At 46.6% G+C, this 23556-nt stretch overlaps 1 protein-coding gene across 2 annotated transcripts in view; it reads left to right on the forward strand.

Annotated features, from left to right (window-relative positions):
• Positions 1-5228: 5228 nt before the first annotated feature.
• The window catches only part of LOC311592557 (RNA-binding protein 14), a 28296-nt gene continuing 9968 nt past the window's right edge, over positions 5229-23556 (forward strand). The window contains exons 1-3 of one of the 2 annotated variants that reach the window (XM_084773104.1): positions 5256-5723; positions 14045-15509; positions 16232-17122. In XM_084773104.1, the coding sequence (XP_084629230.1) occupies positions 5387-5723; positions 14045-15509; positions 16232-16439 (2010 nt within the window). In that variant the 5' untranslated portion in view covers positions 5256-5386 and the 3' untranslated portion in view covers positions 16440-17122. Of the gene's footprint in view, positions 5724-14044; positions 15510-16231; positions 17123-23556 lie in introns of those variants that run through there. The other variant, XM_084773108.1, reaches the window with a different exon arrangement.

A 23556-nucleotide genomic window follows, 5' to 3' on the forward strand; every position in this document is an offset into this window, starting at 1 on the left:
ACTAGGAAACAGCGTGTGGGTCTTAGATGGAGGATCCCCGCTCATCTGTTCTGTCCCCAAGAGCATTCCTTGGGCCACATCAGGCTTGCCCATCCTTGACAATGCTGCTACATGATTGGCGAACTGTCGGGCCACAAACTTTGTCCCCTTTGCCACCTGCTTTGGGCCTGGCAGTGGTTTTATAGTTGGCCTTGACTTTGAGCTTCCTGGAGCTACTCTCAATTTCCGGGTCCTACCTTTTTCCTTCTTCAAGGTCCTGGCAGCGTCAGGGCTTAGACCCTGCTCCTCCTGGCGGCTCTGCAGGTTGCGTACCGTCTCTCCAGGGCCCAGGGAGCCAGTCTTGTAAAGCTTGGGGTGCAGGATCTCTTTCCCCACATTGTGGTCATTTGCACACACTCTTGTGTATGGTTACCCTTGGAGGTAAAGTAACCCACTGAATGTAGCTGAAAAACACATTTAATTTACATTAAATTAATCATTCCTCAGTATCCACATGGTTTGGGGTCAGGACTCTTGTAGATTATCAAAATTCATGGATGTTTGAGTGCTGTATATAAAATGGTAAGGTACTTGCATTGAGCCTATGCATGCCCTTCTTCCCAAATATGTATTTATTATTTGAGACAGGATCTCATTAAGTAGCCCTGGCTAGCCAGACGCTTGCTATGTAGACCAGGCTGGGCTCAAATTCACAGAGATCCACTTGTTCCTGTCTTCGAAGTGCTGGGATTAAAGACATGTAATACCATGCTTCACTCTCCCATATACTTTAAAAGATTAAAAAAAAAAAAGTATGGCGGGTGTGGTGGTATATGCCTTTAATCCCAGAGGCCAGCCTGGTCTACAAAGCAAGTCCAGGACAGCCAAGGCTACACAGAGTAACCCTGTCTTGAAAAAGCAAAACAAACAAAACCCAAAACACGTGTTTGCCTGTGTACCACATGCATGCCTGGTGCCTGTCGAGGTTAGATCCCTGGACCACTGGAACTGGAATTACAGATGTTTGTCAGCTACCACACGGGAACTGCATACAGGCCCTCTGCAAGAGCAACAAGCACGCATTAATCACTGAGCTATTTCTTTAGCACATCTCTAATATACCTTAATTTAGGGCTTCTTAAATTTTTTTTTTAATCACGAGGCTCCTTGTTTAAAGGCATAGAAAATAAGCTGGGTGAGGTGGCACATGCCTGTAATCCCAGCTCTCAGGGAGGCAGAGGCAAGCAGATCTCTGTGAGTTCAAGGCCAGCCAGGTCTATAAGACAAGTCCAGCACAGCCAAAGCTACACAGGGAAACTCTGTTTTAGAATTAAAAAAAAAAAAAGATATATAAAATAAGCATTCAAATCAAATATTACTAATAATGAATTTAAATAAATTTATTTTAGAGCAGTTTTGGTATACAAATAATTTAATTCTTTTGAATATTTTTTGTTTGGTTTTTGTTTTTTTTGAGACACGGTTTCTCTGTGTAGCCTTGGCTGCCCTGGACTGACTTTGTAGAGTAGGCTGGCCTCAAACTCACAGAGATCTACCGGTCTCTGCCTCCTGAGTGCTGGGATTAAAGGTGTGTGTTGATTATTTTATGTATGAGTGTTTTGCCTGAAAATTATGTATGTGTACCATTTGTGTCCCTGGTGCTTACAGAGGTCAGATGAAGGTGTCTGATCCCTTGTCAGAACTGGAGTTACAGATGGTTGTGAGCCACCATGTGGGTTCTGTGAACTGAACCCAGGTCCTCTGGAAGAGCAGTAAATGCTCTTTACTGCTGAACCATTATTTCTCCAGTCCCACCTCCCACCCACCCTCAACATATACTTGCGCATGCGCACACACACGCACACACGCTTTTTCAAACTGGGTCGGATTAGTCTGAAACTTGCTATATATACCAGGCTGCCCCCAGAGTCACAAGAGAGCTGCCTGCCTCTGCCCCCAAGCCCTGAGAGGGAAAGTGTGCATCAGCACTCCCAGCTTGACTCATGAGTTTAAGCTGATTTTTTTTTTTTTGTCATTATGCTTTCAGAAACTTTTCACTTTTACCAAAATTTCTGGGACCCACGCCCCATATTAAATTACATGACTCCTTATAAGGTTTGATTCACAGCTTAAGAAGTTTTTCTTTAAATCATTATCACACCCAATAAATAGATAGGTTTATAGGTAACCATGAGGATGTACTGCTTAGAGAGCAGTGTCAGGAACAAAGGCTACAGAACACATTTTTTCCCAGTTCTGTATCTGCATCATCCCTACCCACCGTTCTTGAATATTTTCAGTCTGTGGTTGGTGAATCTATGTATGTAAAACTCAGTTTATTTCATTTAGAAACAAAACATTTTCACCGAATACACTGAATTTAATCATGTTTGCATATTAGAAAGCACTACCAGTGGTAAAATGGCAACAATAACCATTCAATTAGCACTTGAGGCTGACAAAACAGTTCAAAGAAGCACTTCATGTGATGATTATTAGTAATGCCTTCCAGGGTTTAGTGAGTGGCTCAGTGGGAGAGCACTCGCCTAGAAATGTCTCTGGGAATGGTTCTGTTTAGTAACTGTGAGGTGTTTACACAGATCATGATAGGCTGAGTATGAGGTGAAGGCTCTGCCCACTCAAATCATTCTGGGTGATAGAAGCCTTAGCTCAGTAGGTCCACTATCAAGAGAAGGAAAAGATGTAAGTCAAATATGTCCCGGCTTTTAACATTTATGCCTGACAGGACAAACAGCCCTTTTGACTTTTCATTGGCCAGAGTGAGTCACATGGCTATGATCCCAACGTTCAGGAGGCTGGGGTTTAAACACTGTACACACACACACACACACACACACACACACACACACACACACACACAAATTTATATATATGGGTGGGGGGAGTAGGAGGTGCACACAGAAGTCCGAGAACAACATGGAATCAGTTCTCCCCTCCCATTTTGGTCCTGGGAAGCAAGCTCAGGTCATCAGACTGGGCACAAGCACCCTTACCAACTGAGACACTTCACTGGCCCTCAAAGGGTGTTTGTACACTCATGTTCCGAGCAACATTATATCCACAATGGCCACAATTTCAACACAACCAAAGTGTCCACTCCCGGAGCAATGGATAAAGAAAATACAGTATACATGCAATATAATTAGCCTTTAAAAAGGGAATTAACAGGGCACGGTGGCACACTCCTTTAATCCCAGCACTTAGGAGGCAGAGGCAGGAGGATCTCTGTGAGTTCGAGGCCAGCCTGGTCCACAAAGTGTGTCCAGGACAGCCAAGGCTACACAGAGAAACCCTGTCTCAAAAAACCAAAATCAAAACCAAAACCAACAACAACAACAACAAAAACCAACGAAAGGGAATTTTGACACACTACAATGTTAAGCTTAAAAACAGTGTGCTAAGTACAACAAACCTGTCACAACAGGACAAATATTAGTATGCTCTGTGAAGTACCCCAAACCCTCAGATTTACAGAGAAAGTCAAATGTTGGTTTCAAGGGACCGGAAAGGATGACTGGGGGTCAGTGTTAACAGGCACAGAGTTTCAGCTGATGAAGGCAAGGATATCCCGGAGGTTGGTGGCGGCGGTGGCTGCGCAGCGTAAATGTGCTGCATATGTGAGTGTGGCTAAAATCATCCATTTTGTTCCACATGCATCTTTGTGGTGGAGCCTTTCCCTCTACATTTTAGCACGCATTCCTGACAGGAAAGGGGAGCTCACAAGAACAAGAAACCCACAAGGGGCTGGAGAGACCGTTGAGCCATTAAGAGTACTAGAAGAGCTTCCAGAGTACGGGGTTTTGATTTCCAGCACCCAAAAGGCAGTCCACAAACATCTGTAAACTCCAGGTTCAGCGGATCTGACGTCTTCTTCGGGCTTACACCGGGACTGCATGCAGGTGGTGTACAAACATATACAGGCAAACATTCATACATATAAAAAAAAAAGAATTAAACCCACAAGACTCAAAAGACCTCTCCCCGAGGTTACTTATTTATGACATAGGGGTCTCAGGTATCCCAGGCTACCTACAAGTTGGGATGACTTTCAGCTTGATCCTTCTGCCTCCTCGTCTGTGCCGATTTTCCTGCCTCAGCCTCCGGAAAGCTGTGATTACAGCAGTGGGTCACATTGTCTAGCTCTTCTTGTTTTTAAAATCTTCAGGTTTTTGTTTTAAATGTTTATTATTTTATGGCGTGTGGATGTTTTGCCTGCATGTTTCTCTGTGCACCACATATGTGCAATGGCCAGAAGAGGGCGTCAGTTCATTTGGAAGGAGAGAGTTGTGCGCCATCATGTGGGTGCTGAGAATTGAATTCAAGTACTCTGGAAAAACAGCAAGTGCCCTTTACCGGTGAGCAGCCCCTCTAAATTGTGTGTGTGTTTGGGTGGGTGGGGGAGCGACACAGGGTCTCTAGATAAGCCCTGGCTATTCTGGAACTCACCATGTAGATCAGGCTGGCCTAGAACAAAATCCTCCTGAGTGCTGGGATTAAAGTGTGAGCCATGGACCGGGCACATGGCACTCAGTCTCTGAGTTCGAGGCCAGCCTGGTCTACAAAGCAAGTCCAGGACAGCCAGGGCTACACAGAGAAACTAACTTTTAGCTTCCTCAGGATCACTGCTCATCTCTTTTGTGCACCATTATGTTGTGTTAAACTTCATGCCTAAAATAGTCACCTCCATCTTTCTAGAAATTCCATCAGGTTGAGACAGCCGCTGTTTCTCAGTTTTCACTGTCTGCAAAATCCTGCAGAGCCTAAGCAACCCCAAGTAGTGTGCTTGCAATTACTGGCCTCTTTGATTTCCTAGGGTCGCTAAGCATAGTTTTGGGGGGGGGGGCGGAACGTCCCAGACTAAAGGCGTTCGTCCTTGTTTCTCCCGCCGGGCGCAGCTTCTCCGCGACACTCAGGCTGCTACCACAACAAACGGGGTTTCGCCGAGGCGGCTCGAAGGAAGGAGCCGGGACAAAGTTTTCCTTGGGGCCCAGCCGGCGCGCCACACCCCGGCCAGAGGCCACTCTGCCGCCGACTAGGCCTCTGCCGACTCAGCCCGGGCGCGCTCCCTCGCCGCCCGCCCTTCTTTCCCCTCCCCCCCGGAGGCGGCGGTTGGTCGCGCGCCCTTGTGCCTTTTCCACTCCCTCCGCTAACTAGCGGGCTCCAGACCCTCTGGGATTGGCTGCGTCAAAGGGCATCTTCTCTCCGCCCCTTTGATTGGCTGCTATAGGCGCGCGATGCGGCCTCCAATTGGCTAGGCCAGAGCGCCTGCGCGGCGGGGTTCTCCGGTCGCCAGCCATTCCTGTGGAGGACTGCGGGTCGTTCGGACGTTTTGCCTGTCGCTGTAGGAGAGGTCCCGTCTCTCCGGGAAGGCGGCTGCGGCGGCAAAATGAAGATCTTCGTGGGCAATGTCGATGGGGCGGATACGACGCCAGAGGAGCTGGCAGCCCTCTTCGCGCCCTACGGCACGGTCATGAGCTGCGCCGTCATGAAACAGTTTGCCTTCGTGCACATGCGCGAGAACGCTGGCGCGGTGCGCGCTATCGAGGCCCTGCATGGCCACGAGCTGCGTCCAGGTCGCGCGCTCGTGGTGGAGATGTCGCGCCCGAGGCCCCTGAACACTTGGAAGATTTTCGTGGGCAATGTGTCGGCTGCATGCACAAGCCAGGAATTGCGCAGCCTCTTCGAGCGCCGTGGACGCGTCATCGAGTGTGACGTGGTAAAAGGTAACGCGGGAGCGCGCTCGGGGGAGGGGCACGCGCGGAGCACTCAGCCTATTAGCCACGCCCCTTACCCGGGGGTTAGTCCTTCGGGTCGGGAAAGGTGGGCAAGTCTGCGGGTGAGGGGCCTGAGGTGCTGGGGGGGGCCAGTTGGATAGAGCCACCCTTCTTCCTTGCAGTCCAAACAACATTCATCAAGTGGGAGGAGTCGGCTCCGGGCGGGTGCCGTAGCCACTGCGAGCCGAAGCCACGGGGCTGGGACCCGCCAGAGATTTGCGAGTGTGCCCGATGGGGTGGAGGGGCGCCTTTTCCTGGTTGCATGGGCCTGCCACCAAAATGAAATTCGAAAGTGAAGGGCACCATCCGCATCATGGAGCGGGTTAGATTTCGCCACTATCCCCACTTCCTCTCCAGACATCGGTCAGATCGAGGGAAGAGGGGAAAAGGTTGGGCTAAAGCCCCAAGGCCGCCCTGGGGTTCCCTACTGACGAATGCCCCCAAGCGGAAGGTAACCGGGCCCTTGGTCGTTTCTCAGGTTGAGATCTTTTAGTGTTGTCTGGAATGGATCTGCTTGTGGGTACCGGAGGGGCCTCTTGCGAACCTCTTTGGCCTTTCAATATTTGGTGGGTTAGCCTTGGCAGTTTTATGCTTTGCACTTCTCGTCCCTGCTCTCCCCCACTCTGTGTTTGGTTTTACACCTTACCAACTGGAAGCCCTGCTTCTCTGTATTTTTGCATGTGGAGGGGGGCTTGTGTTATGAAGCCTCACTGCAGGTAGCCTTTACTTGCCAAATTGGTGCCTCAGGGCACAGCTGCTTTGTAAGCTTGGTGAGATTGTAAAGGACTATGGCTTTGGGGAAAATTGAGAGGGGTGTGTGAGGTCTCTATTAAACTTGGACTAAACACCATTTATTCAGCCAGTACTCTTCATTGCCTGAATAATTCTTAGGGCAGCTCACTAGTTTGCCTTTTCTTTGAGGAAATGTGTGTTTTTGACTTTCATAGGTTGGGGTTTTATGTCTTCTAAATGCTTGTTCTTTTATGTTGGCAAGATTTTATGGGACACCTAGGTCGTTAGCGGTTAACTTTGCCCTGCCCTTTTCAACAGTGCAACCTGGGAGTGAGGCCCTGCTCATGCCCTATTTCTGCTGTTGGATTCATATTTGCTCATGCCCTCTGAGACATTTTGAGGACAGGATAATGTGGGTGTAGGGTCATTCTTAACAGAGGGTTCCTTGGCTGTCCTGCAAAGTCACATCTTTTGGACCATTCTTTATCTTTTCTGGGGCGGGGGATAAAAGGGGTCCTAGGGTGTGCATTACTAGGACAGCATTTTTGTTCTGCATTAACACTGCATTCGTTTTCCTCAATTCAGGTTATCTCTGCACCGAGACTTCCTGCAGACTTTGAGCAGGCTGTGTGGTGCGTGGGTTTTTGCTTCTGTTTGAGTGAAAGAGTGGGAAAGGTCTCAGTTTGGGCCAGCAAAAGGATGGGATGTATGAGTTTAATGAGAATTGTGTGTTTAATTGGCCTATCTAGTTTCTTTTGTGGTCCTTAGGAAGTCTGGCTATTAGAGGGGACAGAATCCAGTACTGCAGCACAGTCTCCATTGGAGTTTGTATGGGTCAGTACACTTTTTCTCAGATGGTAGGCCAGGCATTTGCCCGAATTTGTTTGGGGCTGACAGTAAGTGGCAATGAGGGTGGTGGTTGGTAATATTGCCCATGAGATGTAGAATTCTAGGCTGATTCCCATGAGAGTTTTGTGCATTTTTTTTTCCTTTTGGAAACACATAGCAGAACTACATTCTAGGCTGATATTACACAGACTCTGTCCTTTGGTTTAAGGATTTGGTGAGGATGTGAACATACTTATGCTGATGACTTTCTGTTTCTTTTGGGGTGAAAGATTGTAAAGTTGAGAATGTACTAGAAGAGATTGGTTTTGGTTCTCTAATTACCTTTCTCATTTTTGGGAGGGGGATAAGGATGAACATTTGGTTGAGGCTGTCAGGTCTTTGAAAAGTGCAGAATTTTAATCTGAAATGGGATGGCTAGTTGTGTTTTATTTCCCAGGAAAAAACAAAGTTGCTTGGTTACTTGAGTTCAGGTATGATTTGTAGAATAAAAATCTCCATAGCAACAGTGATAACTATTCCCGATGGCTGTATACTATTGGATATTCAAAGATTAACAGTTTCAGGAAGCATACAGGTTTCAAAGGAGATCTGAATATCAGAAAAGAAAAATATTCTTTTTTTGGTCAGCTATTCTTTCTGTACACAGCTTTGTAAATTTAAGTTAAAAGTATTTAGTCTTCTTTTAGGAAAATTTCTCTTACCTTGTTGCCAGAGATTGTGGAGCCATCACGCTATACAAGGTCCTGAAAACATTACTTGCTTTTCCCCCAAGATAGTTTCTCTATGTAGTCCTGGCTGTCCTGGAACTCATTCTGTAGACCAAGAAGGCCTTAAACTCAGAGAGCCACCTGCCTCTCCCCCACCCCCACGTCTTGGTATTAAAGGTGTACCTATTGCTTGGCCCTGTTTGCTAATCTTAAACCGCTCCCCCCCCCCCCAGGGTTTCTCTGTGTAGCCCTTGCTGTCCTGGACTAGCTTTTTGGACCAGGCTGGCCTTGAACTCAGTGATCCACCTGCCTCTGCCTCCCCAGCGCTGGGATTAAAAGGTGAGCAGCTCGGCTCTGTTTGCTAATGTTTTTTTTTTTTTTTAATTGGCTTTTCGAGACAGGGTTTCTCTGTGTAGCCTTGGCTGTCCTGGACTCCCTTTGTAGACCAGGCTGGCCTCGAACTCACATCGATCCACCTGCCTTTGCCTCCTGAGTGGTGAGATTAAAGGTACCCGGCTCTGTTTGCTAATCTTAATGCAGTAGTTTCTCTGAAGTAGTTCTCCAGGCAAGTGGGTCTTTGAGGTTCTTGAAAGGGCTGGGTTCTTCACTGTTAGGTGGCTTCTGAGTATCTGACAGATTGGAGTTTGGCTGCTTACCGTGACTGAACTTAGCCCTGGTGCAGGTTTCATCAACTAGGTAATTTAGGCACTCTGGGCTTATACTAACCAAGGTGCATTTTCAGCACACACCCACACCCCTTTAGATCTATTTTATTTTATGTGCATGACTGCCTGCATTTATGTATTGCACCACATGCATGCCTGATGGCCACAGAGGTCAGAAGAGGTTGTCTGGTTCCCTGGAATTGGAATTAGGGATGGTTGTGAGCCACAGTGTGAGAGCTGGGAACTGATTCTAGCTTGTCTACAAGAGCTGCAGGTGTCATCAAAGGTTGAGCCATCTCTCCAAACCCCCTCCCCCTTGTGAGACTATCATACAGTCCAGGATGGTCTTGAACTTGCTATGTAGCTGAGGATGACCTTGATGTCCTGATCTCAATTGCCTCTACCTTCTAAGTGCTGGTATTACAGATTTGTACCACCATGCCCAGCTCACACTTCCTTCTAGTATCAAACTTAGACACTTACCTTCCTGATAAAAGTTGACTATATTTGTATTTGAGGCATTATAGCTCATTTGGACAATCATTGAAATTATTCAGTGAAAGTACTGTTCCTCTCTTCTTTCTCCTCCGTCTTCTCCCTCTGTGCTCCCCCTTTCTTTTCTTGTGGATCAAACTAAGGTTATACTTGTTATATATACACTATAACTAAGCTGCATCCCACTCTTTTTGTTGTTGTGTGACCCATGTCTCTCTCTCTCTCTCACACACACACACACACCATTGACAGTCTCACCATGCAGTACTGGCTGTCTTGGAACTCACTATGTATATACCAGGCTGGCCTCAAACTCCATCCAAATGCTGGGATTAAAGGTGTGTGCCACTGTGAGCAGCCAAAGGGTTTTTGAGGCAGGGTTTCTCTGTATAGCCTTGGCTGTCCTGGAGCTTGCTCTGTAGACCAGGCTGGCCTTGCCACTTCTTATATCTTAATTTGCCACTTTTTTTTCTTTTTTCTTTCTTTCTTTTTTTTTTTTTTTGGTTTTTAGAGACAGGGTTTCTCTGTGTAGCCTTGGCCATCCTGGACTCACTTTGTAGACCAGGCTGGCCTCAAACTCACAGCGATTCGCCTGCCTCTGCCTCCCGAGTGCTGGGATTAAAGGCATGCACCACCACGCCCGGCTATGTCACTTATTTTTAACTTTCCCCCCCAGAGACAGGGTTTCACTGAGTGATCTAAGTTGATCTCCAGGCTCTGGTCTTCCTTGCCTTTACCTGATGCTAGAGTTATAGGCTACCACCACGTGCTGGGTAGCACTTGGTGGTTTGTTTGTTTTTCTTTCTATTTGTTTTTTCATTTTTCATTTTTTAGGTTTTTAGAGACAGGGTTTCTCTGTGTAACAGTCCTGGCTATCCTGGACTTGTTTTTGTAGACCAGGCTTGCCTCCAACTCACAGTAGACTGCCATCTGCCTCTGCCTGCCTCCGGCTCCGAGTGCTGGGATTAAAGGTGTGCATGACCACCCCCAGCAGCACTTGGTGTTTTAAACTCATAACCAGGTGTAAGATGTAGATGATGGGATAACTAAGTTTTCTTGTAACCCATTGAAATTTTTGTTAGGTTTTTTTCCCTGGCACATTTTTGAATAGAGTAAGAAAACAGGTCATGGAGGTGCATGCCTTTTTTGTTTGTTTGTATGTATGTATGTATGTATGTATGTATGTATGTATGTATGTATGTATGTATTTTGGGGTTTCCAAGACAGCATCTCTCTTTTTTAAGATTTTCCTTTTTTCTATTATGTGTATTATGTGTATATGTGGAGTTCTAGAACTAGAGGACATTGGATCCTAGAGAGAGTCGTGAAGTACGTGAGACGGGTGTGCAGTGCACGTTCTTAACCACTGCAGCTCCCATTGCATGCCTTTAGTGCCAGCATTTGATTGTCAGGCAGGCAGATCTCTCTGGTCTGTGCATATATGAGTTCTAGGCCTGCCAGGGGTACAGTGAGGGAGAAGAAGATCAAAAAAGCATCCTTTGTCTTTCAAAGTGTTTTTCTTTTTCCACCTTACCTTCCTCCCCATCTATCTTTAAGCTCCAGCTAATCTTGATGTTTTCTCTTCATTTTGTGTGGATGTTTCTGCTTGTCATTGCATTTCCCTGGTACCTTTGTCATTCCTGAGGATGAGTTCAGATTTTATTTATTTATTTTTGAGGCAGTGTCTTACTTTGTAGCTCTTGCTAGCCTCTTAAACTCACCTCCTGTTTGCCTCATTTGAGTGCTGGGCTTGTAGGCCAGCTTTACCATATCAGGTCTCTCTTTTTAAAGAGATCTTAGACCATAGCTGCTACTTTTAGCTGACTCAACCCAATGTGGAGGTCAGCAATCAAAGGACAATTCAAATATCCCATGGCTAAATGGAAAGGTGCATTTAAACTTTCATGATTGCTAAATAGGAAGTTGGCTTGTGGGGTCATTGAATACTAGCATTTGTTGAGTTAGTAGCGTCAAACTTGGCATTCATCTTATTCTTTTCTAAAAAAAAATTAAGTCAGGCATATGTGGGAGGCAGAGGCAGGGGAATTTCTGAGTTGGAGGCCAACCTAGACTACATACTGAGTTACAGGACAGCCAGAGCTAACACCCCTCCCCCACACAAATGAGTTATTTTATGTGTATGAATATTTTGTCTGCATGTGCTTTCCTAAACAGGTCAGAAGAGGGTGTGGGATTCTTTGGACCTGGAGTTATGTGCAAGTGGTTGTGAGCCACCATGTGAGTGCTGAGAACCAAACCTGGATCCTTTGCAAGAGCAAGAAGTGCTCTTTACTACGATCTAACTCTCTAGCCTCATTTTATTCTTTATCAGGTTATAGTGTGATAATATGTTTTGTCAGAGATGAAATTAAGATTCTCTAGAGAAATAAACCTCTGGTTAGTTTAGGTTTGAAGAGCTGTCATTCTCCATTATCATCCTACATCCATTTACACCTGACAAGGCATTTCTGCCTTTTTTCCTTTTCTTTTCCTTTTTTTCTTTGAGACAGGATTTCTCTGTGTAGCCTTGGCTGTCCTGGACTTGCTTTGTAGACCAGGCTGGCCTCGAATTCATAGTGATCCACCTGCCTCTGCCTCCCAAGTGCTGGGATTAAAGGGACCACTCCTGGTGCATTTCTGTCTTCTAACTTGAGGTTGGTAGGATGAATTTTTCCACTGGGGAAATAAATGGTAAGTGATGGATAGATCTAAAGCTGGGCCTTCTAGTTCCTGGCCTAGGATCATATTCCTTTGCTGCACTTGGCTTTTACCTTTTATTTCTTGGGAGGTGGCATTGTCTTCAAATCCAGGAAGTGGTTTGTTCCATAGAAATAGCTTAGATACGGCATCTCAGAGTGAAAGTCCTTGTTTGGAGGCTGTTCATAATAATCTATTTTATAAGAATGGACCTTGTAATTCCATCCAGATAACTTTTCATTTCTTTTTTTTTTTTTTTTTTTTTTTTTTGTTTTGGTTTTGGTTTTGGTTTTGGTTTTTCGAGACAGGGTTTCTCTGTGTAGCCTTGACTGTCCTGGACTCACTTTGTAGACCAGGCTGGCCTCGAACTCACAGCGATCCACCTGCCTCTGCCTCCCGAGTGCTGGGATTAAAGGCATGCGCCACCATGCCCGGCAACTTTTCATTTCTTGAACCTGGCTCCTGGATTGCTTAAAGTAGCCATAGGTCCAAAATGAAGATAAGTGCAGAGGCTTCCTTCTTAAGAACAGGTTGCTGTCATTGGTCTTCAGACCCTGCTGATGGCTGGCTCTGTGAGGTTTATGGTGTGGATGCTACCAGGAGTTTCTTCCCCTTTAAAGTTTTTCCCATTCATGTGTAGGTGATTAGAATTCTCAGATGAATATCCTGCCTTAGACTTTTCTCCCAATACAACTTACTCAGGTCTTTTTTGTTTTGTTTTTTGAGACAAGGTTTCTCTGTGTAGCCCTGGCTGTCCTGGACTCACTTTGTAAACCAGGCTGGCCTCAAACTCAAAGAGATCCACCTGCCTCTGCCTCCGTGAAAGCTGGGATTACAGGTGTGCGCCACCATGCCTTATTCAGGTCTTTAATGAGAGAGCCTAGGCAGGTGTCTGGTGATAATTGCTCAGTCATGAACAAGCCTGTGTATACTCTTATGTTCAGTCCCTTGCCTTGCCTGTCCCCCACCCCCACCCCCCATAAAAGCAAGTGCTCCTTAAGGGTAAACCTGAAAAACCAATAAACAGTCTTCTGAGGGAAAGGCATTCTTCTGTCCCTTAAGGAGGAAATAGAGGCAGTAATGTGGATGTAGATTCATTCTCATATCTCATCGACACTCCTAGGATCTAGCTTCTGTCCAAGTTAACATTTTTGGTCATATTACACAGTTCTGACCATGGACTTCTCAGGATAAAGACTGATGAGACAAAGGGGCATGGACGAGCTAGCTGAGGCTGTGGTCTTGGTATGAATACATTGATTTACAGCAAGCCACACATACACACTGAGCATTTTGCCTAAAAGAGAATACAGTGCTCCTTTTTCCTGTTGGCTCACAGGTCCTATTTGTGAAAGTGACTGTGAAGCCAGGCATGGTGGCCCACGCCTTTAAAATCCCAGCCCTTGGGAGGTAGAGGCAGGCGATCTCTGAGTTTGAGGCCAGCCTGGTCTACATAGTGAGTTCTAGGACAGCCAAGGTTACACAGAGAAACCCTGTCTCAAAAAACAACGCCCCCCAACCAACCAACCAACCAACCAAACAAACAAACAAAAAACAAAAAGTGGTTGTGAAAACTGGAAAGTAATGTCGAAAGGGGAAGGTTACATTGGAGGAATTTGTGAATGCTTCTTATAGCCGCTCTGTTTTTACTAAGTTGGACCTAAACTGAGAAGTGAGTCATGCCAGAATGTGAGTGGTTCTTTCTAGTGTTCTAAGCTCTTAGCTTCAGAGGTGAGCAGTCAGGAGTTTCAGATGTACTTGAATTGAGAAGTCATCTAGCATGATTTATTTCTGTGTTTGCTGCTGGTGTATGTTTATAGAAGCTGTGAAGAGTTTTATCTTGAGTTGTGGTTCATCTTTGCTTTTCTTTTTCTCATCAGAAATTCGGTTTGTTGAGGTGGCAGGGGGGACAGGGAAGAAGACCATAGCCGAAGGTGACTGTTTGAGACAGTCAGCAGTTTTGTTACACATCAGCCACATTTCATGGCATACTCACGTAGAGGAGGGTGTGGAGGCCTGTATGTAGTTAGCAACAGCTGGGTGCTGTTGTGTGTCCAGTTTGGGACCCAACAGGTAGCATGCCCTGCCCCCCTAATTGCTAACCCTCTGTCTGCTGCTTTATCAGACTACGCGTTTGTTCACATGGAGAAGGAAGCAGATGCCAAAGCCGCCATCGCGCAGCTCAACGGCAAAGAAGTGAAGGGCAAGCGCATCAACGTGGAACTCTCAACCAAGGGGCAGAAGAAGGGGCCTGCCCTGGCTATCCAGTCTGGGGACAAGACCAAGAAACCAGGGGCTGGGGATACAGCATTCCCTGGAGCTGGTGGCTTCTCTGCCACCTTCGACTACCAGCAGGCTTTTGGCAACAGCACTGGTGGCTTTGATGGGCAAGCCCGTCAGCCCACACCACCATTCTTTGGTCGCGACCGCAGCCCCCTGCGCCGTTCACCTCCTCGAGCCTCTTATGTGGCTCCTCTGACGGCCCAGCCAGCCACCTACCGGGCTCAACCATCCGTGTCACTGGGAGCTGCCTATAGGGCCCAGCCTTCTGCCTCTTTGGGTGTCGGCTATCGGACTCAGCCCATGACAGCCCAGGCAGCCTCTTACCGTGCTCAGCCCTCTGTCTCCCTTGGGGCCCCATACAGGGGTCAGCTGGCTAGCCCTAGTTCCCAGTCTGCTGCAGCTTCCTCCCTTGGCCCATATGGTGGAGCCCAGCCCTCAGCCTCAGCCCTTTCCACCTATGGGGGTCAGGCAGCTGCAGCTTCTTCGCTTAACTCCTATGGGGCTCAGGGCTCCTCCCTTGCCTCCTATGGAAACCAGCCATCCTCTTATGGCGCCCAGGCTGCCTCTTCATATGGGGTTCGTGCAGCTGCTTCTTCCTATAACACACAAGGAGCAGCTTCTTCCCTTGGTTCCTATGGGGCTCAAGCAGCCTCCTATGGGGCCCAGTCTGCAGCCTCCTCTCTAGCTTATGGAGCCCAGGCAGCCTCTTACAATGCCCAGCCCTCAGCCTCTTACAGTGCCCAGTCTGCCCCATATGCTGCCCAGCAGGCTGCTTCCTATTCTTCACAGCCTGCTGCGTATGTGGCACAGCCAGCCACAGCTGCTGCCTATGCGAGCCAGCCAGCTGCTTATGCTGCACAAGCCACTACCCCAATGGCTGGTTCTTATGGGGCTCAACCAGTTGTTCAGACCCAGCTGAATAGTTATGGGGCTCAAGCATCCATGGGCCTGTCAGGCTCATATGGAGCTCAGTCTGCTGCTGCGGCCACTGGCTCCTATGGTGCGGCAGCAGCCTATGGGGCTCAGCCTTCTGCCACCCTGGCAACTCCTTACCGCACTCAGTCGTCAGCCTCATTGGCTGCTTCCTATGCTGCCCAGCAGCATCCCCAGGCTGCTGCCTCCTACCGTGGCCAGCCGGGCAGTGCCTACGATGGGACAGGCCAACCGTCAGCAGCCTACCTGTCTATGTCCCAGGGGGCGGTTGCCAACGCCAACAGCACCCCACCACCCTATGAGCGTACCCGCCTCTCCCCACCCCGGGCCAGCTACGACGATCCCTACAAAAAGGCTGTCGCCATGTCGAAAAGGTACTGTATGCCCCCCAGCCTCAGCCCCCAGCTGGGGCTTAGGGCAAGGGGCTGAGGTTGGCATGGGAGGGGAACAGGAGCCATCGGCCCCTCACTTGGTCTTTTCTGTGGGGATGTCCAAAGGTCATGAGGGTGAGTGTCTGAACATTTCTGGCCATCAGTGCTCAGCCAGGGGTGATACCAACAACCCGGGGCCAGGAAACATGACCATTCTAGGGATAACCTGGTATCCCATTGGAGCCACTTTGTGCAGGGTTGGCTCATAGCTTTTCCCGCTGTCTTAAGCTTACTCCCTTGTTGTGGTGTTGGTTGGGTGGATGTGAAAGAGAGTAGTCTTTTTGGCACTTACTGGCTGAAGGCAAGCTTACAAGGTGCGTGTCCACCCTGGGAAGTTGGGGACGCTGCTTTCGTCCGTCGTTCTGTTGATAAACCTGGGTCTTTTTGTGTAGGGCCCATGAATGGGGATAGTTTGTTTGGGACTATAGACCAAAAGTCACCTTGGCCAGTTTGGAAGGGCTAGAGCTTCAGCAGAGGGCTTGGGTTCCCACTGACTTGAACCCAGGTTTGATTTCTTGGCCTGGATAGGATGGTGAGCCTTCTGACAAGGAAACCACACAGACAAATCTGGTAACACCTCCCTGTCCCCAGTGGCATCTCCCCTAGGCCCACCTGGAGCCCTCCCCCACTGTCTCATTCACCAACTGTCTTCTTCTCTCGACTAGGTATGGTTCCGACCGGCGTTTAGCCGAGCTCTCTGATTACCGCCGTTTATCAGAGTCGCAGCTTTCGTTCCGCCGCTCGCCGACAAAGTCCTCGCTGGATTACCGTCGCCTGCCCGATGCCCATTCCGATTACGCACGCTATTCGGGCTCCTATAATGATTACCTGCGGGCAGCTCAGATGCACTCTGGCTACCAGCGCCGCATGTAGGGCCATCCTGGGGATGGGGTGCCACAGGAAGGGAGAGAGAGGAAGAGGTAGGGTAGGGTGTAGACCCAGGTTATCACTACCCTGTCCTGTACCTCTCTCAGTGGCGGTTTTTCATCCCCCTCCCTGGACCATGTGGGCCTTCCCCAGGAGAGGACCCTTTTGTGTTTGGCAGTAACCTACTTTGTTTCTTTGCCTCAGCAGCACATCTTGCTACTGGCTCTAGATCTGCGGTTTTCCCTCTACCCTGCCACCTCCCCAGAATGGGAATTTCTTTTATATTTTTATTTTTATTTTTCCTGGCTTCCTTTTATTTTTGTGTGTGACTTAAGGTTGTCTGGAGGGTAATACAAACTATAGCTGAGGTCAGGCGGCGCATTTTTCTTTTTAGATGTGAGGGAGGCCAGGAAAGGGTTATTTTAACCATTTCCTATGCGCCAAGCTATGCCATCCGTTCAGGGGCCCCTGACTGTTCCTCTGTAGAGACTGTTGAGACTGAGATCCTGTTGGGACAGTCAGTTGGTATGTGTCCAAATCCCTGCTTACCACTGAATGTTTTAGGTGATGGTGACTGGCATAGTCCCAGCTCCCTATCTCCCCGAGTAGGTGGTGTTAGAAATCTTAATTTTTTTCCCCTCTTTTGTATGGACTACAAATAAAACTTGGGGCGATTCGTGGTTTGGAAACCTGGTTGTCATTGTCTTGATTGCACTCAGTGTCAGGTGAGCCAGTTTGACATCCAGGAAGATGTGACAGCTAGAAGAAAGGCAGCCTGAAGCCCCAGAGTGGGTGTGCAAAGGTGTTTCAATGTGGGGATTGGAATAGTTCCCTGGTACCAAGTGGAATTAAGCTCAGTATCGTCTTAAATAGCATGTCATCTTTAGGGCTGGGGAGTTCAGACCAAGTGGTTGGACTTTCTCAGCCATCAATTTTAGTTGATCACATCAAAATTTAGCAAACAATGCCCATTTCCTCTGCTTATGGTTTGGCCAGTGTCCCTGACCTTTTCCCAGTTCAGAAAACCAAAGAAAAAACTATGATCCAGCAGGGTGGTTCTGGCTGAGATCTGCCTGGGATGGGTAATGGGCTGCTGCGATGTTTCCATTGGCAGTGGGCTTGAGTGAGTGTTGAGGCTGGGACCTGGGAAAGGAGCCACAGTGGGGTGTGGGCTGTGTCACTGTCTGGTACTGCCCCGTGGTCGCAGAAAAGAGGGCCAAGGAGAATTGGAAGCATATGGGCCGTTCTGGCCAGTCCTGGTACGTCAGCCGTTGAACTTCACCATGGAGCGTCCTTCCTGTGTCCTGCCAGCCTCGGTCGTCACATCACCTGAGAGTCCTTTGCCCTGTGCATCTGTTACGGTTTCTAGATGTCTTCTTGCCGGGTTTATGTTTGAAGGTGTTATAATAGGCATACTCTTGAGAAGGGGCTGGTATGTAAGCATAATGAAGTAGGGATGCTGAGATTGGGTGAAGAATTGAGACTTTTTTATACTGTCAGGGAGAGGGGTGGAAGACCTGGGCAGTTCCAACCAGGGGTAAGATGGAGGCGTAACTTGATGGGTAAATGAAAGAAGACTGGTTAACTGGAGTGAAAACTGAAATCTGATACTCCTTGGGGAAGGGTGATTTAGAGACATTTTGGGGGGCTTGCTGAAGGGAGAGTGTGTGTATGTGAGCGTGTGTGCACTTGTGTGTGCCTGAGTGCCTGTGGCTGCCACATAGGTTGGGTGGGGGATATCTGCTTCCTTCATTGGCTTCATATGAACTTGGCTGTGACAGTAGCTTGCCACAGATGTCTTCTTCCTTCTGCCTATCATGTAAAAATGCCTCAAAGTCAGGAGTTCTTATTTGTGGCTCAGTGGGATAAAGCTCAGGACATATTGGGGGGGGGGGCCAGAGCTCTTTCACTTGCTTCTCTCTCTCTCTCTCCCTCTCCCTCTCTCTCTCTCTCTCTCTCTCTCTCTCTCTCTCTCCCCCCCCCCCCTTCCTCTCTTCCTCTCCTCACCACCTTGCCTTGAGGTGCTGGGCTGCTCATTTTCATTCCTTTGCAGTACAGGGGGTAGAATGAGCTGAGGGCTCAGTTACAGGCTCGGCGTGACTATGGGGAATAAATAGAAGGTCGAGTGTAGGCTGAGATTGTGGCCTATGTATTTGTAGTATTCCTTTGTCATTTTCCTTTCTCTGTAGTTCTTGTTCTGCCACAGTCATAATTCCCTGGGTCCTACAAAAATAAAAAATCCACCCCCCCAAGCAGTTTAAATATGTTTCCAGGACCAGTGTTGATGATCTTTATTGCAGCCCGACATCTTGAGTGGTTTGGCCTATTAGATCATTCTCACTGTTGGCCGTCTTGTTGCCTCAGCCCTCAGGGCTCTCATTCAAGCCAGAAGAAGCTACATTTGTCATTTTCTTTTCCCTTGCAGATGATTTAAAAACATCTTTTCACTTAAGTTATCCACCAGTGTTAATCCTGTAGCCCATCATACTTTGCTTGTTCTTGTAACTTGGGAAAAGTTGGGTTTGGTGAATGGGAAGACAGAAATGTAGTGAGTGCTGGAGGGAATGGCTTTCACCTTATCTTCAAAGCATTCAACTTATACAAATATCACCTCCTGTACCTTGGCCATGCTGGAGAAGTTTGTTTGTTTATTCCTGGAATAATACTACATAGAGGCTAGCTATTTTTTTGAGGTTTGGCTTTTCCTCCCTGTTGGGTGGCCTGGGGGCTCCATTTCTTGCAATAGACATAATGAGACTTATCAGTGAGGAACTAGTCTCTAGCGGTGTGCTATGTTTCTAGTCACATCTCTTCACAGAACTCCTGGCTCCTGTGTCCCTGAGTTAAGCCTTGTTAAAGTCCTTGCGTGTCTGTTGATTTTTCCAGGCATTTTGTCTTGTCAGTCCAAGCAAGTCAGTGGACGGTAGAATAGTGTGGATGTGTAAAGTCATAATGAAAACACTAGATTTATGGACCAGTGTACTGTAATAGAACTTTGGGTAATAGAGGAGATAACACACAGAAAGTTAATGTTTATCCAAATTCTACTTTTTTTGTTTGTTTGTTTTCCGAGACAAGGTTTCTCTGTGTAGCCTTGGCTGACCTGGACTCGCTTTGTAGACCAGGCTGGCCTCGAACTCACAGCGATCCGCCTACCTCTGTCTCCCAAGTGCTGGGATTAAAGGCATGTGCCACCACACCTGGCGCCCAAATTTTATTTTTAAAAGATGCTAACTTAGGGTTTTTGGAAGAAAAATTCTTAGAATTGATTTCAGGTCTAGCTCTGAGTCTTCTGAAACTGTCTGTAAAGCTTGAGATGGCAGTACTTGGGGAGTTTAGTCTTTTTGACCTAAAGAGATTTCCACACTAGACAGCAGGACCTACCTCAGTGAACTGGTTAACGTTGATGAGCAATGCTAGGCAAAGGGTAGATCAAGGAGCAGATAGTATCAGTGGCTGGAGAATACTTATTTATTGTTTGTTTGTTTGTTTGAGATAGGATTTGATTTGAAAACCTCATACTGAGATTTTTTTTTTTTTCCTTTTTCTCCGAGACAGGGTTTCTCTGTGTAACAGCTCTGGCTGTGCTGGAACTCCCTCTGTAGTCCAGGCTGGCCTCGAACTTACGTAGATTTGCCTTACCTCTGCCTCCCAAGTGTTAGGATTAAAGGCATGCGCCACCACTGCCTGGCTGATACTGAGAATTCTTTAGTAAGACTTGTCTCAGGTTTACTGAGTTTGAATCCTGGATTTCTGCCTCTTTTTGTCAACTAGCATGGTGGGTTTTTTTGTTTTTTGTTTTTAAATTAAGACAGGATATTACTGTGTAGCACTGGCTGACCTATAGATCAGGCTGACCTCATACTCAGCTGTTTGCCTGTCTCTGTCTCATGAATGTTGTAATGAAAGGTGTGCACCTCCATACTCAACTTTCTTTCTTTTCTTTTTCTTTTTTTAGACAGGATTTTTACGTGTCAGGTTGGTCTCCCAACTCTATATGTAGCTGAAGATGACCTTAAAATCATATCTGTCTTCGTATCCCAAGTGTTAGGATCACTGACAATACCACCATGCCCGGTTTATGTGGTGCTCGAGATTTGAACGACTGTAGGGACTCATGCATGCTGGGAAGCACTCTACCAACAGGGACTTAGTTCCTCATAACAATGGTCATGGTTCCAAGTGTTGCTTAAAAATGATCTTTAAATCAACGCACTCAGAAATAAGTGTAAAAAGGTGATAATTTTAGTACCAGGAGTATTTTGCTTTTGCTTTTGTATTTCTAAGACGGGGTTTCTTTGTGCAGCTCTGGCTGTCCTGGAACTCACTCTGTAGGCCAGGTTGGCCTCAAACACCGAGATATGCCTGCCTCTGCCTTCCAAGTGATGGGATTAAAGGTGTGCACCACCACTCACTGCCTGCCTGAAAGTCGTTTCTAAATGTTCATCTGAACTAAAATGCATTACTCCTCTTGTAATTATTTCATGTTAGTGTTGAAAGAATGAACAAATGATGGTATCATAGTCAGGTATTAAATTTCATCTCTTGCCTACCAAGATGACTCACTGGTTAAGAGTGCTTTCTTCTCTTGCAGAGGGGCCTGGGTTTGGTTCTCAGAAGTCACTTGGTGGCAGCTCACAGCAAACTTTGACTCCAGTTCTAGAACATCCAACACCGTCTGCAGGCCCTATACATGGTGCACATAAATTCACTCAGGCAGCCAGGAGTGGTGGCACACACCTTTAGTCCCAGCACTTGGAGGCAGAGGCAGGTGGATTGCTGTGAGTTCGAAGCTAGCCTGGTCTACAAAAGTGAGTCCAGGATAGCCAGGACTGTTAAACAAAGAAACCCTGTCTCGAAAAACAAAAACAAAGCCAGTCTGGTTTTAAAAGGGAGTCCAAGACAGCCATGGCTACACAGAGAAACCTTGTCTTAGAAAAACCAAAAAAAATTTAGGCTCACACATAAAAAGATACTAGGATTTTGGGACATTGTGATGACCTGGTGAAGCACAAAGTAATTGGGATATACGTATAAATACAGCATATACAAGGGACATTAAAATCTGAATTTCTGCTATGAGTGGTGCATAGTTGTGACTTGAGCTATTAGATCATACCAATTTTGGTGGCCTCCCCCCAAGCCTCCCCAATATTTGTGTCCTAGGATCACATTCTTTTGCTTATCAAAAATAAAGTTTACAGTACAAGGAGAAAAGTCTGAATGTAAGGGGATTGAAATGGCATGGCTGGCAGTGGGATTGGAGCTGGCATACTTAGCTGGGGTCATCCTTTTGGCTCCTTATGACCATCCTTGAAGGATATTGGCTTATAATTTGAAACTTTGTCAAACTTGTAATTCATTTCTAGACCAGGGGCCAGTTATTTATTACAAATGTAAATTACTAGACAAATGTATTGTCTCATTCCTATATTCCTAGCACTAGAAAGGCTGAGGCAGGAGGATCATGAATTTGAGGTCAGACGAGGTGTCTAAGAGTTTTTGTGTTGTTGCTGGGGAACCAACCCAGGCCCTTGCTAGACAGACATTCTGTTACTGAGCTGCGTTCCTAGCCCTGACAGACAAGATGGCTTAAAAAATTTCAGGCCAGTGAGGGGTGTCAACCAATAAAAATGCTTCTGTGGTTCTGTCGGTGGGTTGATGGGAAAGGTAGAGGACTTGAAGTAGGTGGTTTTTGTTATTTTTGTTTTTTTAAAGGGAAAACACCAAGTTCCTACACCTGTGAGTAACCTGTGTTTGGGTAGATAGACATCAGTATGAAGATATGAGCTATAGTTAATCCCTTTACCTAAGGCTTCATTTTATTGCATTTGTCAAAGTTACAGTAAAAAGCCACCTCTGACTTTGATTATCAGCTTTTTGTTTTGATAGATTAGAATATTGTTCTAGGCGATAGAGTTTTTTCCCCCCTAAGTAATGGCATTTTTTGTTGTTTTTGTTTTTAGAGACAGAGTTTCTCTGTGTAGCCTTGGCTGTCTTGGCCTCACTTTATAGACCAGGCTGGTCTCGAATTCAGAGCAATCTGCCTGTGCTAAGATTAAAGGCGTGCACCACCACCGCCCAACAGTAATGGGATTTTAAACTAAGGACCTCATCTCTCCAGCCAGTATACTGTGTTCTAAGTTTTTAACCTGATACTGAAAATTCAGTCATTCAGGGTTATCAAAATGTTTCTTTTTCAAAAGATTTATTTCCTTACACACATGCATATACATATATATACATATACACATATTATATATGTATATATTATATGTGGTCTATGTGTGTGTACACCTGCACACCAGAAGAAGAGGGCACCAGATTCCAATATAGATGGTTGTGAGCCACCATGAGGGTGCTCAGAGAACTCAGGTCCTCTGGAAGAGCTGCCATTGCTCTTAACCACTGAGCCATCTCTCCAGCCCCCATACATTGGTTTCTTAGTCAACAAGTATTTGAGTGTCTTTCATGTTCCCGAGTAGTTAAAATATTGGAGCTATATAATATAGAAAATCAACAAGATATAATTTTAAGTGGTAGTAATTAAAGTTACAAGTCAGGGTTTGTGCCTTTAAGATGGAGTGGCCAGTAAAAAATCTGAAGAAAGAATATTCCACTCTGAATAGGTAGGGACAATAAAACCAGTCTGTGTGGAGGGCTGATAGTAAGTGAGAAGACTGAGAATGTAGCAAGAACCTGGTTGGGTAGATAGCCCATGAAGATACAACACACACAGTTTTTCTTTCAGACTGTAGGCTTGGCTAACTTGGGATTTGCTATATAGACTGGTCATGGCATTTAACGCAAGTGCTGGTACTGTGCCTCAACTGTGAAAGATTTTAAAAGCAAAGGAGATTATTTTGACTTGGGGCTTGGGCATAGGGTGAGGTCTGGTGGTCTTGATATCTGCACAGTAGTATGAATTGTTACCAGTCTCTTCCCTTTTGGCACTGAGGGATTCTAGTGTATTGGAGTGAGTTGGTTTTGTATGCTATTGCAGGTCTGTCCCCCACCCCCAACCCCCAGGAGTTTTGGCATAAGAAAACTTAGAAGATTGAACTGAGAGAAAAGAATTTATATACCATATGCATTTCTGTGCTCATTGAGTTTTGGTAATGCG

Source organism: Acomys minous (assembly GCF_964271855.1).
Source record: "Acomys minous genome assembly, chromosome: 2".
In the NCBI taxonomy this organism is placed as follows: domain Eukaryota; kingdom Metazoa; phylum Chordata; class Mammalia; order Rodentia; family Muridae; genus Acomys; species Acomys minous.